Raw genomic sequence first — 17892 nt, forward strand, 5'->3', positions numbered from 1 at the left:
ATGAAAGTGATTGAATTATTGTTTTAAATTATTTTTTTATAATAATTAATTTTTTTTTAGGAATTTTATTAAAATAGTAGATGTTGAAAATCATTAAAATGAGGAAATTTTTTGAAAATACATAATTGAAATTTTGACAAGAATTTTATTAAAATTTTTGAAAATAATTGCATTTCAGAGAAGAATTTTGTTGTTTATAAAGATAATTGAAATTTTGACGAGATTTTTTTGAAAATTTCTATCATATAATTAAGTTTTTTGAGAAGAATTTTATTACTTTTGAAAATAATTGAATTTCTGCAATCATTTGTAACTTCTCCAAAATTCAATTTTTTTTATAGTTTTTACCCAAAATTCTTCTATAAATCCATTATTTTTAATAATTAATTACATAATGACAAATTTAACTAAACTCAGAAGAATTTGAATTATTAAAATTTTTCAAAAAACAAAATTCATTAAAATTTCTAATTCATTCAGAATTGATTCATCAAATTTCAAATTAAAACCTTTTAAAGTACATTTAATAAAAATTCCCTACCTTTTTCTGAATTACCTGTCTCAGAATATATAATTATTATAGTTACAATAGTTTAAAAGTATATTCCAATTCATATTTTATTTTTATGAGAAGAAATTTGAATTAAAAATTTGTAAATTCTATTTCTTTCAAAATTGCTAATTTAATTTTAAAAAGTAAGTAAGTAAGTAGTTATCCTTGCGCTTTTGCGAGCGAATTATTGCTAGTTTGCTAGTAAAGTGACTACTTACAAAATTAGTTATTAAAAACAGAAAAATAATGAAAAGAAAAAATGCTACTTAATATTTCGATATCGTTGACTTGAATTTTCTTTCCGTATTCTTATTTATTCACGTGACTATATTTAATTTACCTTTCATTTACTCGAGACGTTTATTTTGATTTCGATTTTAATTAGATCGTTTCTCGTCCTCGTCGTTTGGTTTTCTCTCGGTACATATATATGTATATGTAATGTAAGAAAATAGTGTCTATATATATATGTATACTTGCGAAGGTAGTTTACCTTTTCTCGAGACATTTATATAGCTATATCTGTGCAAAGGATAAGGAGTAAGCAACCAATGGGAGAAATAATTGATAAGGCAGGCTGTAAATATTAATCTTGACTAGAACTCCTCTCGCGCAGGAAACTACGTGAGTTCGTTAGCTGATTAGGGGTGTAAAGGAATGTAACATTGATGTAGCGAGAGAAAAGCCGCTGTCGACATTCAGAGAGGGAGAGAGAGAGAGAAAGATAGAGAGAGAAAGAGAAATGTTTACTGAGAAAACAAAGATTAACTTGTATTGGGAAGCAATTAGAATGTTTCACAAGACCGAGTCACATCCTTTGAAATGCAGTCTAATTTCATTTTAATTAGTTCTAACATTATACCTCAAATTTCAAACTTTATACAATTTTCCTATTATTATGTATATACGTATTTATTTCTCCTTACTCTCAAATTGGTTAATAAACTTTAGTTTAATTATAACTTGTTTTTATACCTCTATCATAGAAAATTTTATTAGATTTTTACAAATGAAGGAGAAAAAAAGTATTTTCAACTTAACATTCGTTAGTTTCTGCTAATTCTATTTAATTAAAAATGTTGACTAGAGATTTGTAGTTAAATCTGAATACTCAATTGGATTACCTTTTTGTAATCGTAATAATTATTACAAAAAAATTAATTTTAATCTTTTTTCGGAAAATTTGTTTTTATAGGAAAGAAAACTTGGGCTACTATTTGTCAAATAATAAAAACCCTTGTGGTAAATTATGTAATTTCATTTCTACTTGATTTTCACTTTCATTTTCACTTTGATAGATTTTTTTTTTTACTTCAATAAAATTTTAATTACACTTTTATACTTGCACTTCTGACAGTATTTTTACTTTCAATCAAAGTGAAACTAAAAATAAATTTATTGTTATTTACATTTTTGTAGATTTTTTTTTACTTTCATTTTTGCTTTGACAGATCTTTAATTATATTTTTACTTACACTAATAACAACAAAAATAAAAATCTATATCAAATTGAAAATGAATGTAAAAAAATTTATTAAAGTGAAAATGAAGGTGAAAAAAAATCTATCAAAATACTTTTACTTTGGAAAATTTTTCTTTTCACTTTCACGTTCAGCTTGATGAATTTTTATTTTCACTTTCATTTTGATAGAATGTGTAAAAAAAATTTTTAAAGTGCAAGTAAGTAAAAATTTATCAAATTGAAAATAAAATTGAAAATTCATAAAAGTGAAAATTAAAGTGAAAATAAAAAATTATCAGAATGAATGTGAAAATATACATTTTTCAAAGTTAAAATGAAAATGAAAGTCAAAGTATTCATTTTCAAATTTGTTATTTTCACTTTTACTTTCACTCTGTTAGTTTTACTTTTATTTTTACATTCATAAATTTTATTTAATTCTGTTTATAAATGAAAAATAATTGTAAAAAAGTAAAGTGCAATTCATTAAAAAAAATTTTTTAAACGGCATATTCATTAAAAATGTGATAAGATGAAACATGAAATAATAAATATGAAACTATAATAAGTCAGTGAAAATGATAATAAAATTAAAATTACAAATATTTTTGAAGTAAAAGTAGAAGTGAAAATTTTTTACTGTGAAAATAAAAATCTTTTAAAGTGAAAATGAAAGTAAAAGTAACTTGTAAGGTTGCAGGAAATTGTAATCAAACTTGTGAAATATTTTGATGTATATTTTATTACTATAAAAATTAACATTTTTTTTATTTTTAGTAAAAATCTTCAATATTAGCTGTGCGGGTAAAAACTTGTGTTAATGAATATAAATATTAGATCAAGATTATTCGAGAACTTTTTTTTTTACTTTATTTACTTGTTTCTTTCATTGAAGTTGAATTTCGGGCCAATGTAATTTTGTAAGCGTCCGACAGATGTCAATTAAGTTGCTCATTATCGAAATTGAGTAGACGGGCAGAGTTAGATTATATTATTATGTTATAAATATTTGTATTTTATAATTAATTCAAAATTGTAATGACAAATAGAAATCATCAGAATTTTTTTAACTTCTTTTCATTAAAAGATTAAAATTTTGTTAAATATTATGTTTTGTCAAATTGAAATTATGCAGATTTTTGTTCTTTACTTCTAAACAAAATTAGAAAATTGTTAAACAACTGTGATTAAGAAATAGAAAATTTATTTATTTTGCATTATTTCTGTTTATATATCACAATTTTTTTTATCAAAATTATTATTTTGTTTTGGAAAAAGATGAATAAATATTTGCACAGTTCATATTTTTAATCTCATTTTTGTTACAGGATTTTCTACAGAAATTAATTAATTAATTAATTAATTAATTTTTTTATAAATAAATAAATAAATTTTTTTATTAATAAATAAATTAATTATTAATTAATTTTAAATTCAAACCTTTTTTAAATTAAACAACTTATAAAAGTATTGTTACTGTAACTTCATCGAAATTATTTTCATTATTTTAATTCAATTATTATTTTCTAGAATTTTAAATTATTTTTTATGAAAATAATAATTGAATTCCTTAAAATAATTTTATTATTTATGAAAATAATTAAATATTTGCATACAATTTTATTAAATTTTTTTTTGAAAATTGAATTCTTTTTGGGAAATTTTATTAAAATAGTAGATATTGAAAATCATTGAAATCAGAAGAATTTTTGAAAATAATTGAAATTAGGAAAAGAATTTTTTTGACATTTATGAAAATAATTGAACTTTAGAGAAGAATTTTGTTATTTATAAAGATAATTGAGATATTTACGAGAATGTTTTTCAAATGTTGAACATAGTTGAATTTTATAAAAAGAATTTTATTTTATTTTTTTTTTAATTATTGAATTTCTGCAATTAAGGCTCCGGATCTTAAAAGGTCACTATTACCATTTAAAATTAATGCTGAACTGAAAGTGCTCTTTTAAGATCCGGAGCCTCAATTATTTTTAATTTCTCAAAAATTGAATTTTTTTTTAGTATTTTCAACAGAAATTTAAATTAGAAAATTTTTAAATTCCATTATTTTTAAAATTAAAGATTCTATGCTTGCAGCTTATATGGAATTTTTTGTACAAAACAAAAAAAATTTGTTAATTTAGAAATATAAAAATTGTTCCTCTACTATATCAATAATATCCAATTATAAGTTTAAGGGAATGTAAATAGACTCGAAGAGTATATCGGCGAAGCATATCGGATTATTTAAATAGATGGAGAGAAGGAATTAGTGGAGGGGTTTGAGGGAAGCGATAGAGAAATATATAATATGTGGATAGACTGATTCGGGTCAAACGGAATGTTCGATTTCGAATCGAGGAAATGGTTCAACGCGATTGGCGAAAGCAGGCAATATTGGTTCATGGTAAATACAGTTTGTTTTCCATTCCGGTTCGACAGTCCCGTCGGAAAGTCCGTTTCAGGGATATTTCCGGCCTGGGGGAGATAGAAAGGACGGTTCTTACCGCAGAGTCTCCGGGTCGCCAAACCCACACCCACATATAAAGAGAGAGAGAGAGAGTCGACAGCTGTCGTCGAGGGACGGAACATCGCGCCAAAACTTCTTGGTTAGTCTCCTCACAAACCGATGAGTGGAGCGATAATCTGAGGTTAACCGCACACCTCGCGCAGCTTGAGAGAATTAATCATTTTATATATATTCAAATTGAAATAAATCAGTTGAATTGTTTCAATTCAAATTGTAATCAATTGGAGTTCATTTGGTTTTATTGTTTATAATAATGAATTTTTTTTTGTTCACTTACAGTGACAGGGACGCATTATTATTCCCCAAATGTCATTTTACCGAACTGCAATTTTGCAAATAGTCATTTTTGCGAAAAGCCAATTTTGCGAATTGTCGATTTTCCGAAAAGACATTTTTTCCAATTGTCATTTTTGTGAAATGTCATTTTTACGATTAGTCATTTTTGCGAAAAGTCATTTTTACGAATTGCCATTTTTGCGAATTGTCATTTTTGCGAAAAGCTATTTTTGCGAATTGCCATTTTTACGAATTGTCAATTTTCCGAAAAGTCATTTTTGCGAATCGCCATTTTTACGAATTGTCAGTTTTCCGAAAAGTCATTTTTGCGAATTGTCATTTTTGCGAAAATTCCTATGGTAAACTTGTATGCATGTATAGATTCACTATAGGAATTTTCGCAAAAATGACTTTTCGGAAAACTGACAATTCGTAAAAATGGCGATTCGCAAAAATGACTTTTCGGAAAATTGACAATTCGTAAAAATGGCAATTCGCAAAAATGACAATTCGTAAAAATGACTTTTTGCAAAAATGACTATTCGCAAAAATGACAATTCGTAAAAATGGCGATTCGTAAAAATAACGATTCGCAAAAGTGACAATTCGCAAAAATGACATTTCTCAAAAATGACAATTCGCAAAAATGGCAATTCGTAAAAATGACTTTTCGCAAAAATAACTAATCCTAAAAATGACATTTCACAAAAATGGCTTTTCGCAAAAATTACATTTCACAAAAATGTCTTTTCGTAAAAATGACAATTCGCAAAAATGTCTTTTCGGAAAATTGGCTTTTCGCAAAATTGGCTTTTCGCAAAAATGACTATTCGCAAAAGTGCAGTTCGGTAAAATGACATTTCGGAAAAATTTTGGAAAAAGTTATTTTTTAGAAGAAAAAAGCTCGAATTTCATGAAGAAAAACCTAAATTTTATATTCGATTCAAAAATTGTGAAAATAAAATTAAAATATTTCAAAATTAAATGAATTTTAAAAAAAGTTTTAAAAAAATTTTAAATTTTAATTATAAAAAATTTTACTTAAATAGGTATATCAAAATTAAATGAATTTAAAAAAAATTTTAATTTAAAAATTTCATAAATAGATAAACTTTAAAAGGTTTAATTTTAAAATTTTATAAAATTGCAATTTAGAATGAATTTAATTAGAAATTTTAAAGAACTTATAGATTTTGGAAAAATTTTAATAATTCAAATTCTTTTGAAATTAGTTAATTTTTTAGACATAAACCAAAAAAAAATTAATTTTTGTAGAAGTTACAATTTACAAATGATTGCAGAAGTTCAATTATTTTCAAAAGTAATTAAATTCTTCGCTGATGTTCAATTATTTTCAAAAATTTTCCCCAATTTAATTATTTTCAATATCAACTAATTTAGTAAAATTTTCAAAAAGAATTCAATTATTTAAAAAAAAATTAAATAAAATTTTACATAAACACTTCATTATTTTCATAAATAATAAAAATTTCACAGGAATTCAATTATTTACAAATTTTTTATAAATTTCTTCTCAATTATTTTCTAAAATAATAAATTTTTTACAGGGATTCAATAATTTTCATAAATAAAATTCTTTTTAGGACTTCAATTATTTTTATAAATAATAAAAATCATGATAGAATTTTAATTATTTTTAATACCATTTTAAGGGCATTTGAACCATTATGACGTCACAATGTGTGCAAAGCACACATAACGTCATAATAACGTCATAACGTCATAATGGTTCAAATGCCCTTAATCAAATTTTAAATCAAATTTCAATCAAATTAAATTTTAAATTTGTTGATAAAATTCTTTATGAGAATTCAATTTCAAGAAACATTTAAATATGTTTATTTTTGTATTTAAATAATTGAATTCTCTTGGAATTTTCTAATAAAACTTGATTTGAATGTGAACTTTAGTCAACATTTTAGAAAATAATTGAATATTAAAAGCATGAATTTTTAGAAGTAATTGAATTTCGAAAAGGTTTCAAACTAAAATTTTATTTTATTTGAAGTTTTTCTTTTCTAATTTATATTTTATTGAAGAATTTCTGAATAATCGAAATTTTGTGAAATTGAATTGTAAACAAATGGATTTGAATATTTTTAAAGAACTTTTTTTTAAAAATTATTAAAAATAATTGATTTAAAGAAAAAATTTAGTTAAAAATTCTAGAAAATATAAATAATTGAATTGAAATGATGACTGATTTAAGACTAATCTTAAATCAAAACTTTTTTTACTGTGTAGTTTTTATTGACCGTATATTTGTCATGAACTGTCAAGCTGTTAATAATTAATAATAAAATTCCACACTATTCAATTTTGCTTGAAATTTAAAAAAAAATGCTGAAAAAGAACTAGATACAAATATTATGATGCTGCACAATTTAAGCTATTCAATCGAGATGCAGTTTTTTTTTTTTGCTTTTCGGTAAAATGAGAAAATATAGAATATTTTTTGTTATTTGCGTTCTCCAGTTTCACGATATATTGTGACAAGCGAATATTTTTTTCCTTTTACATTTTAGTGAGAGTTTCTTCCATATAATTAAATTTTTATACATGTCGGTCTTCAAGTTTACAATAAGAAGAAGAAAACCTTACATTAGGTTAAACAATTTAATTCTAATCTCAAGCGATAAAAAAATTAATTTTTATTAATTAAATTAATGTTTATTAGTTAAATAATGTTTATTAATTAATTAAATGTTTATTTATTATAATTAGTATATTACTACTATTTATTGAAATACAATTCGCAGTAATTTATAAATGAAATAAAAGAGAATTCATTGAAAAAAAAATTTCTAGTCCAAATGAGAATCGAACCCTCGCCCGTGTGTTGTTAAGAGTCCAGAAGTGAAACCACTTAGCCATCTCACAACTCATATACATTTTTGCGACAATATCAATTTTATTAAAGAAAATCTAAGATATATAAAGAAATTTATTATTTATTGATAAATAAATTGTTAGTCAATGAAAAGAAACTTTCTTTTATCTATAAATAAAAAACAAAACAAAGCAAAATTTGTAGTGGAAAGGAGAAAAAAAACTAGTTAATAACCAATAAAATAAAATTCCATTTTGATCTTAAATTAAGACGAACCAAATTGTTGACTAATGAAAAATAACAATATATGGAAATTGTTGTCCTTGTTGATATTGTCATTATATTGGTGCTTAAAACCCTTGGCGCTGGCAATATTAATCCGTAACAGACGAAGCCACACATCGGCTCGAAAGCCCCATAAGCATCACTATGCTACGTTACACCCCTTGTCTATACATATACGTATATATATATATGCATGTGAGTGTATATAGACAATGTATAAAGACACAAACACACTGATACAGTGGACGAGCTTTACCGAATAGCAATGGATTACACGATATTGTACAGTTGAGATGCGATACCTCGACGTTTAGGCGCCTTATTCCCACCGACCCCTTTATTCTCTTCATTTCAGTTTGTATCTTTCTCCATTTACTGTAACAATATTTCGCAAAACATCGTTTCGTGAAACTCTCTTCTTTAACGGGTCCATCTCCTTTAACCTCGACGCCTATTTTGCTGAATAAACACTGAAGTCTGAAATAGAGAAATTTCAAATTATACTTAGCAATTATCGTGCGTTATGCTCAATGTTTACATGTGTGTTTTGTTATTATCCATTTAGATTTGTTGTCTCTCGCTTATTATTGTCTAATGTAAAATTTAATTTTTCTTATTATTTTATAATTTAAATATTCATTTAATATATTTTTTTAGATGATTGAAATTTTTTTATTTAATGTATAATGTAGAATAAAAAAAATAAAATTCTTTAAAATATAAAATTTAGGAAATAAAATAGAAAGCTCTTCAAAGTAGGTATTGCATTATTTTAATAAAATAATAAGAAAAATAAGGATTTCCGTTTTAGTAAACGACACTTTTTTCCATGTTTTTTCTACTTGTGTTACTTTTTCACTTAAAGTTGAATAATTTAAAAAATTCAAAGTTTTATTTATTTTTTTTTATTTTAGACAAGAAATTCTGTATCAATAACTTAGGAGTGTAAAATAAGGGAATAAAATTCTGTTTAAGTCAAACGATTTTATCCTCTTGAGAAAAATAATGTTACACTTCTCAAGGCTCGAACTAGGTCCGTAAATTCCGCAAAGGTTCGTAAATTTGCTTCAAGTCCGTAAAAGTCCGTTTTTTTAAAAAAAGGTTCGTAAAGTCCGTAATTTGAAAGAAAAAAATCAAAAAGTTCGTATTTTGTACGATATAATTTGGAGAATTTTAAAGAATATACAAATTATTGTAGAAATTCAATTATTTTCAAAAGTAATAAAATTCTTCGCAAATATTCAATTATGTTTAAAATTTTAAAAAAATTCTCGTCAAAATTTCAATTATTTTTAGAAATAATAAAATTCTTCTTCGAAATTCAATTATTTTCACAAATTTTAATAAAATTCTTGAACAAAATTTCAATTATTTACAAAAATTGTCCTTAATTTAATGATTTTTAATTATTTGCTATTTTAATCAAATTTCCCAAAAGAATTCAATTATTTAAAAAAATTCTAATAGAATTCAACGCTAAAATTCAATTATTTCCATATTTTAATAAAAATTTCACAGGAATTCAATTATTTACAAATTTTTTATAGATTTCTTCTAAGTAATTCAATTATTATTTTCATAAATAATAAAATTTTTACGGAGATTCAATTATTTTCGTAAATAAAATTCTTTTTAGGAATTCAATTATTTTTATAAATAATAAAACTCAATGCTGAATTAATTAATCAAATTTTAATGGAATTCCTCGAAAAGTGGAATTATTCTTAAATTCAATTATTTAAAAATTTGTTGATAAAATTCTTTACGAGAATTCAATTATTCAATAAATTAGTTTCATTATTTAAATAATTGAATTAAAAACAAATTTCAGTTAAAATTTTAAATAAAAATTAAATATTAAAAACATTATAGTTGAAATTTTTGAAATAATTGAATTTTGAAAAGGTTTCATATTAAAATCTTTGAAAATTTTAATTTCTCATTCTTTTAAATAACAATTTTGTAGAAGAATTAATTTTTTTGACAAAGTTTGTTTCAATTTTACTTGAAATTATTTTTTTGAAAATTTTATTTTCTAATATATATTTAATTGAAGAATTGAATATTTGAATATTTGAATATTTGAAGATTCTCAAAGAAATTTTTTTAAATATTATTAAAATTAATGGATTTATAAAATAATTTTAATTAAAAACACTTTAAAAAATTTAATTTTGAAGAAATTACAAATTATTTCATTGCATAAATTAGTAGAAATTAGTAAACATTTTAACTAATTTATATTTAGAGAGTAGAAATAAATGAACAATATAAAACAACTAAAAACTATAACAAAAGAGAAACAAAAATATGGAAACAAAGGAAACGGTAAAAAAAACTAAAAACAGTAAAAAACGAAAAACAATAAAGTTACCATTGAATGAAAAAAACATTATAAAACAACTAAAAACAATATTAAATAAAAAATATTAAAATTATAAAAACAAAGAAAACAAAAGAAAACAACTAAAGAATATAGACAAAGAAATTGAAAAAAATCTAAAACAAAAAAATAGGACCAGGAACAATAAAAAAAATTAAATTAATTTCAAATTAATTTAAATAAATAAATAAAAAATGAATAAATAAAAATGTAGATTTAAAAAAATGAATAATAGAAACTGAAAAACATAGTAAAATTACAGAAAGAATAGAAACAAAATAATTAAAGCAACAAAAATAGAGTTGAAAAACAATAGTTAATTGAAACAAAAGACAAAATTAAAAAAGAAAGGAATAAAAAATAATAATAAACTACAATTGAAACCTAAAGAATGAAATAAAATGCTAAACAATAGACAATAATTAAACAAAGAAAAACATAAAATTTTTCAGATAAATTAATAATCGAATTTAAAAATTTAAGTTTGTTAAACTATAAAAAAAACTCTTTTCTATCACGCAATTTGATAAGTAAAATGTGTAAATTGATAATTCCGGGTAAACTACTATCGTCAACACAGGGTTCATTGGCGTTTAGTGCTTTACTTATCATTTTATGTCGACAAGTTTAATGGACGGGGAAAGGGAGGACGAATGAGAAGGGATCGCAATAAAGCGAAAAAGAGTGTTTTCTTCGTGTAATCGTTACAGTGTGAACAATGCGGAAAAGCCTTTAACGTTGAACATACACGTCTATAATGTTTTTCTTATTCATGATGTCAGTCATCTCAAGAGACATTTTCTGCCACTTTGTCATATATATATATGTATGTATACCTATAGTTATGTCGTTGAAAGTGATGTACAACAAAACTCAAGTCCCCCTATAAAATTTACACAATACATTTTTCAACACTCACTTTCAAGTAGATCATTTCTTTAGCTTTTTTTTTAAAACATCGCGAGTATATTGATGAAACACTTTCAGTAGTAAATTAAAAGAACTTTTTTTGTTTTTATTTTTTTATTGTTTTTCTGTTTCAATTATTTTCTTCCAGTATATTAATAAATTACTATTGTTTTCTTTCTTTCTTTTTTTTAGTGCTTTCTTTGCTTCTGTTATTTTTTACATTGCTTTCTTTGTTTCTCTCTTTTTTCTTATTATTATTTTTCTTCAATTTTTAATTATCATTTTGTTGATGTTATTTACGTACTATTTACAACAGCATTTTTATTTTAATTTTTTAAAATTGTTTTCTGCTTTTATATTACTTTTTACAGTAATTTTTCAGTTTTCTTCGCGGAAAATAATTTTCACTTGGAACATTTTTTTTTTAAATTCTCGTCAAAATCCCAATTATCTTTATATAAATAACAATATTCTTCACCAAAGTTCAATTTTTTTTTAAAAATGTCAATAAAATTCTTGTCCTAATTTCAATTATTTTCAAAATTTTTTTTTTCTCATTTCAATGATTTTTAATATTTACTATTTTAATAAAATTTCCCAAAAATAATTCAATTATTTTCCCAAAAGAAAAGAATAAATTTGTTATTTTAAATATTATTTTATTATAAATCATGAAAAAATACCTGCATATTTTCGATTTGTCAAAAAATATTTTTTAAAGGAAAAAATAACAAATGCATGTTTGTACTATTTCTTTTTATTTTATTCACTTATTTTTTAAATATTGTAATTAAATTAATATGAATGTTTAGTTGGTAAATAATATAAAATAATATAAAAATATTGAAATAAAACAAAATTCTATACAAATAATTATTATAAATGAATTGTAAAATTAGTTGTTAAATAATTAGTTAGTTTTTAATTAATTAGTTAGTTTTTAATTAATTTTGAAATTAATTATAACTAATTATTTCTGAAATAATTAATAAGAATAAAACATTTTACTTAATTTGTATTATTGTCATCTTCTTTTGATTCCTGATTGGAACAATTATTTTAAAAAATGACAAGTGCAAAAATTTTTATTTTTACACAAACTTACCACACTTATTATTTTCTAGAAGAAAAAAAATTTGTTGTCTGACTAAAATAAAGATTATACTACTTAAAAGTAAATACAAATTTTTAATTTTGTGTCTGACTGCATCAACGACAATACTACTTAAAATGACTAAGAGAAGTTACTAATTTTTTTGGATTATTAAAAACTTCTTAAAAGTAAAGAAATATTTAAAGATTTGTGTCTGACTACATCAACGACTGTACTACTTAAAATAAGAATGAAATTTTTTTTTACATTACTAAAAAAATCAAATACCCTCCATTACCCATTTTTTATGTACCACCTAAAAGAATAAATCAGAAAATGTTTTCTTTTCCCATAAAAAAAATATCGTAAAAAATTTATTTATTGATCTTTCTAAACATTATTATTGATACATACTATAATGTTTTTATGCATTTCCTTCGTCGGGCGCCACTTTTTCTTGTTTTTTTTCCACTCACTCCTTCTTTTCCCTCTTACCCTCCGGGATTTTTCCGGTCGGAAGTGCAGGATTTCGACATCGATAAGAGTAGGGGGAAGTGATTGTGGAGGGGGTAGGGGGGGGGTATTCAAAGAAATCGAAGAAGTTTCCATGTATGCTTGGTCGCTTCGCCTGATGCGGGAACTTTTCCAACTTCTTTTCGGGACATCCGGAAACCTATCTTTTTCTTCACTTTTTGTGAGTTTTGTTTGTTCTGTTACATTTTTTTTTTGTTTTATTTGCTACTTTTCGTTTGGTAGGCCACGACTATAATATGAGAAGCTTTGAGGAGAAAGTCATCGGAAAAGTGAGCTTTCCTGACGGTCTACTTAGCTCTCTCTCTCTCTCTCTCCCTTCTTATCTTTCTCCATTTCTCTGACTCTCTCTCTCTCTCTCTCTGCCTCTCCCTCTCTGGATTACAGTATCGCCTTCAACTTTTGAATAATTCAGGACCAACAAAACTTTTCAAACGCATCGTTACTCTCCCATAAACCCCCTCCCCCCTCACCGCTACGTTTAGTTGTACCACCTTGAACCACCTTTATCAACCCCTTATTCAATGTGAACCACACAGTGAGTTGAGTTTTGCTTGGAAACGATTTTACTTACGACCAATATATCGGATCGTTTGCCTTTGAATCTCCCCCCCCCCCTCTCTCTCTCTCTCTTTCTCTCTATCTGCATTCGTATTAATGAGAACTAACTTCTTGTTTCAGGATCAGCTCTGATGAGGATCGTCGAGGTGTATAAGGAAATTCAGGAGCAGGAGATGAATATCGTAAGTATTAAGTTGGAAAATTTAATTTTCGTCCGCATAATATACTTTCATTCAGTCGTGGTACCTACAATTAATTCAGTAGTGAGAATATTGAGAAAGTGAGAATATTCGATTCCGTGTATTATTCTTGGAATATTTCACTGAAACATTGAAAATATTCATTATAAGAATTTCTTTTAAATTTCAAGAATATTAAAATATTTGACCTTCGAAATATTTCGATAAAATAATAAAAATAATAAAATAGTAATATTCCATCAAAATATTTGAGGAATCTTCTATTGAAGTAATATGGCCAAAGACGGAATTATATATATATATAATAATTTACATTTTAATTCAGTAGTAAATTCAAATTTATCAATGTATTAAATGAAATAAAAATTTTATTAGGTTTTATTTATTCCATTTTTCAAATAATATTTTATAATTATTATAAAATTAATTGCGCAAATAATATTACTTCAAATAAAGAATCTTTTTATAATTTAATAAAATAAAGATTAACAAATCTTTTACTTATTATTAATTATAAATACTCACATTGAATCATAATTATAATAATTAATTATAGTTATAGGAAACTTTATAATAACAAAAAATTGATTAAATTCAATATTTTTTGGTAAAAGTTTAAAAAATGGTTATAAAAATTTAATTTAAGTAATCCGTTTTTAAAAAAAATAAATTTAAATACTTAATTAATAAAGAATTTAAAAAACGATAAAAGTAAATAATAAATATATTTGCAGTTTAAATAAATAATTTATTTATTATTAAAAAATTTTAAAAAACGGTAAAAGTAATATAGAAAATAAATCAAATATATCTGTAATGTGTGAAAGTAAAAATTTGCAATAACAATTTTTTCGTTAACCAAAAATACATTTATATATTTTTAACATTATTATTAATTTTTTTGATAATAATTTACGAAGACATACTAAGGTTTTTGGGATCGCTGAATCCGAATTTGAAGTCAAATTTAAAAAATTCAAAATGGCGGATTAAAAATGGCGACTACAAAAATTTTAGATTTGCTTGATTGATGCGATTCGATTGAAATTTGTTTCTCGGGAGTTTTTGGGGTCGCTGAATTCGAATTTAATGTTCGTTATTCAAAATGGCGGATCCAATATGGCGGATAATTTCAAAATTATTGCTATTCGATCAAAATTCGTTTTTTGGGGGTTTTTGGGGTAGCTGAATTCGAATTTGATGTTCGTTTTTCCACATGCTAAATTGCGGATTCAATATGACGAACAAATTTTCTGCATGTTGACGAATTTGTATCAAAAATGTTTACTTAATCTTTTTAGGTTTTTTTGTTTTATTCAAAAATTTACAAGAATAAATATTTTTAGACAAATTCATTAACTTTTAAAAAAGTAGGTCGCCATATTGGATACGCAATTTTGAATTTTGAAAATCTGACATTATATTCGTAATTAGCGAACCCGAAAACCTCCGAGTAGCAAGTTTTAAGCAAATCCGATGGATTTTTAACTTTCTCGTCCGCCATATTAGATCCGCCATTTTGAATTTTAAAAAACTGACCTAAAATTCGAATTCAGCGACCCTAAAAACATTATATATGATGAAAGCATATTTTTTTGTAAACTTTTTTTTCGGACCGTTTTTGGACCACAAAATATATGTATATCCAAGATACATTTTTTAAAAATTAAAGATGAATTGATCGAGATTATTATGAAAAAATTAAAAATAATGGGTCGAAAGTTATAAAAACTGTAAAAGAAAATTTATTTTTACTTTTTTTATATTTAAATATCAAATTTTTTTCATTCTATATAATTTTCTAAAAATACGTAATTTTCTGAAAAAATTCATGTTTGATTCATCAAAATCGGTCAAAAATTGACCGAATTATAAAAGAATTAAATAAATTCATTGTCAAATCCAAAGAACACAGAGAAAAGTACACTGAAAAAAAAATTATTTGATTTAAATAACCGATTACTTGACTATTATCAATTAAATATTTTATTGAATCAAATAATATTTATTGGAGTCAATTAAATGGTATTTGAATCAATAATTTCAGTATTTGAACCAAATACCATTTAATTGACTCCAATAAATATTATTTGATTCAATTAAATATTTAATTGATAATAGTCAATTAATCGGTTATTTGAATCAATTAAATTTTTTTTTCAGTGTAGGTGTTAAATATGTTGTGTGTTATTTGAAATTGGTGTTGTAGACAGTGGTGTCATTTTAACACTAGTCGGTGTAGTTAGTAATATAAACGAACACCGAGTATAGTATTAAAATAACTCTTGGGTGTGTTAAAATAACACCTCTAGTGAAAAAGTATTGCGAGTCGTTTTAACACCCAATTTAGTGTTAAAACAACACTTAATTTTTTCTGTGAAAGAAAAAACACCCATACTTATTAAAATTATAAATAAAAAATATAATTTTTCTCTACAGTGTAAATTTGAAATTTACTTTTAAAAAATAAATTTTGTTTTAAATTCAGCATTTTTTTCATGTTTTTTTTTCTTTGGTTTTACAAAACTTGGAATATTACGTAAAACTTGAAAATGTATATGCGCAAAAAAAATGGAAGAATATAAGTAATATAAGAGGAAAATCCTGGCAAAGATTTTAGTCGGGGTCGTAAGTCGAGGAAATAAAAAAAAAGTAAGAGAAAGTCTGAGATGAGAAAAGAAACGTGAAGAAAGATATGGTAAAAAATACAAAATACGCACATATACTCTCATTCATATTACGAATACGAGAATGGAGACAGCAAAGTGCGTCTGGACGTCTAGAAACGCATGCTCACGATTTTTCCTTATCTGACGATTATTTATTATCCCATTTTCGTGGCCCTAAGTAAAGGCTAAGAGGTGCATTTTCCGTCCATTTTCCGTCCATTTTCCCCCGCGCATAGAAGGACGTGAGACAGTCTCTTTATATAGTGATACCGATTTGCCCCTTCCATTCTTCCCTTTATACATATACATATATATATACCAAAACGAAAATATATCTTTTGCGCCACGTTTAAAAAGAAACTTGAACAAAGTTTTTAGATTATTTATGCTCAAAAAGCTCTCTATCGTCGAATCGAATTCACATAATCGTATTCAATTTCGTATTTCCTTATGGCGAGCAAGACTGCAGTGAAAATGCGGGAAAATAAAAATTTATTATCGTTGTGCAAAAAAAAAGTAAAACTAAATTTATATGAAATGCGGCGATGATACAAGTCGATTCAATAAAACGACGAAGCAAATTTTTCTTTAAGTATTCTGCATTTCATTTAATTATAATTTTTGAGAAAATTTATTCGAAGAAATTTTCCTAGATTATTTAATTTCTTCTCAACTTTGTACTATTTACCTTTGCTATCTCTTTGGCAATTACTTTACCTAAATTGCCTAATGGACACAGCAAAAAGTAAATCTTAATTTAAGAGCTGCCTTAAATTCAACACTGTCTGCTATAATGTTAAAGGATACGAAAAACGTGCGTAAATTCAACATTGACTGTCTTAAAAATGTTGCATCTTAATTTAAGGCAGCTTTCGTGCCTTAAAATAAGATTTTCTTTTTACTGTGGAATAAGATTATTAGGTGTACCTGATTTTTATCAGGTACATCACTACATCAACTGTTTTCTTTTCTCTTTAAAAAAAAATTAATAAAAAAAATTATATCGTTTCCTCAATACGAATATTCCTTTAAATTCCTGGAATATTTCTACATTATTCTTCTTTCTAGTATAAATTTGTTTTATTTTTAGAGAAATAATTTCAATCAAAAAAGAAATATTAAAATTAATCTTTCAATTAAAACATTTTCAAATATAGGCAAAAATTCCTTTTTTTTAGATATGAATATTCGTAAATTGAAAATAAAATGTAAAAATAATTGTTGAGCGGAATTTTCTTCTCACTTTGAAATTTTATTTTCTTCAGTAAAAGGTAGGACATAAGATTAATATTCAAGATATAAACATTTTCAAAATGTGGTTGAAATATTCCAAAGAAATATTTTCAATGTTGCAAATGGAACATTCCAGGAATGTGAACTGAATATTCCTTTTTACTGGGTGTGAATTAAAAAGTTTCGCAACAATCTGACTTAAATTTATTATTTCTACTGACAGTGAAAAATTTTTTATAAAAAGCCGGCAACGCATGCGGTTTGGTCATATATTGATTTTTCTACTGATTGATAATTTAGAAAAAATATAATAGCTTCTGACTATAAATAAATCGTAGTTTTATTATTGGTACAAG

The 17892-nt window shown here is 24.2% G+C and overlaps 1 protein-coding gene across 2 annotated transcripts in view; it reads left to right on the forward strand.

The window, feature by feature from the left end:
• Window positions 1-17892, forward strand: part of LOC122499057 (uncharacterized protein DDB_G0287625) — a 274973-nt gene that overhangs the window by 212359 nt on the left and 44722 nt on the right. For both annotated transcript variants that reach the window (XM_043607120.1, XM_043607121.1), the window contains exon 5: window positions 13555-13616. In XM_043607120.1, the coding sequence (XP_043463055.1) occupies window positions 13555-13616 (62 nt within the window). The remainder of the gene's footprint in view (window positions 1-13554; window positions 13617-17892) is intronic.

This window comes from Leptopilina heterotoma, unplaced genomic scaffold (assembly GCF_015476425.1).
Source record: "Leptopilina heterotoma isolate Lh14 unplaced genomic scaffold, ASM1547642v1 Lhet_164, whole genome shotgun sequence".
Lineage (NCBI taxonomy): Eukaryota > Metazoa > Arthropoda > Insecta > Hymenoptera > Figitidae > Leptopilina > Leptopilina heterotoma.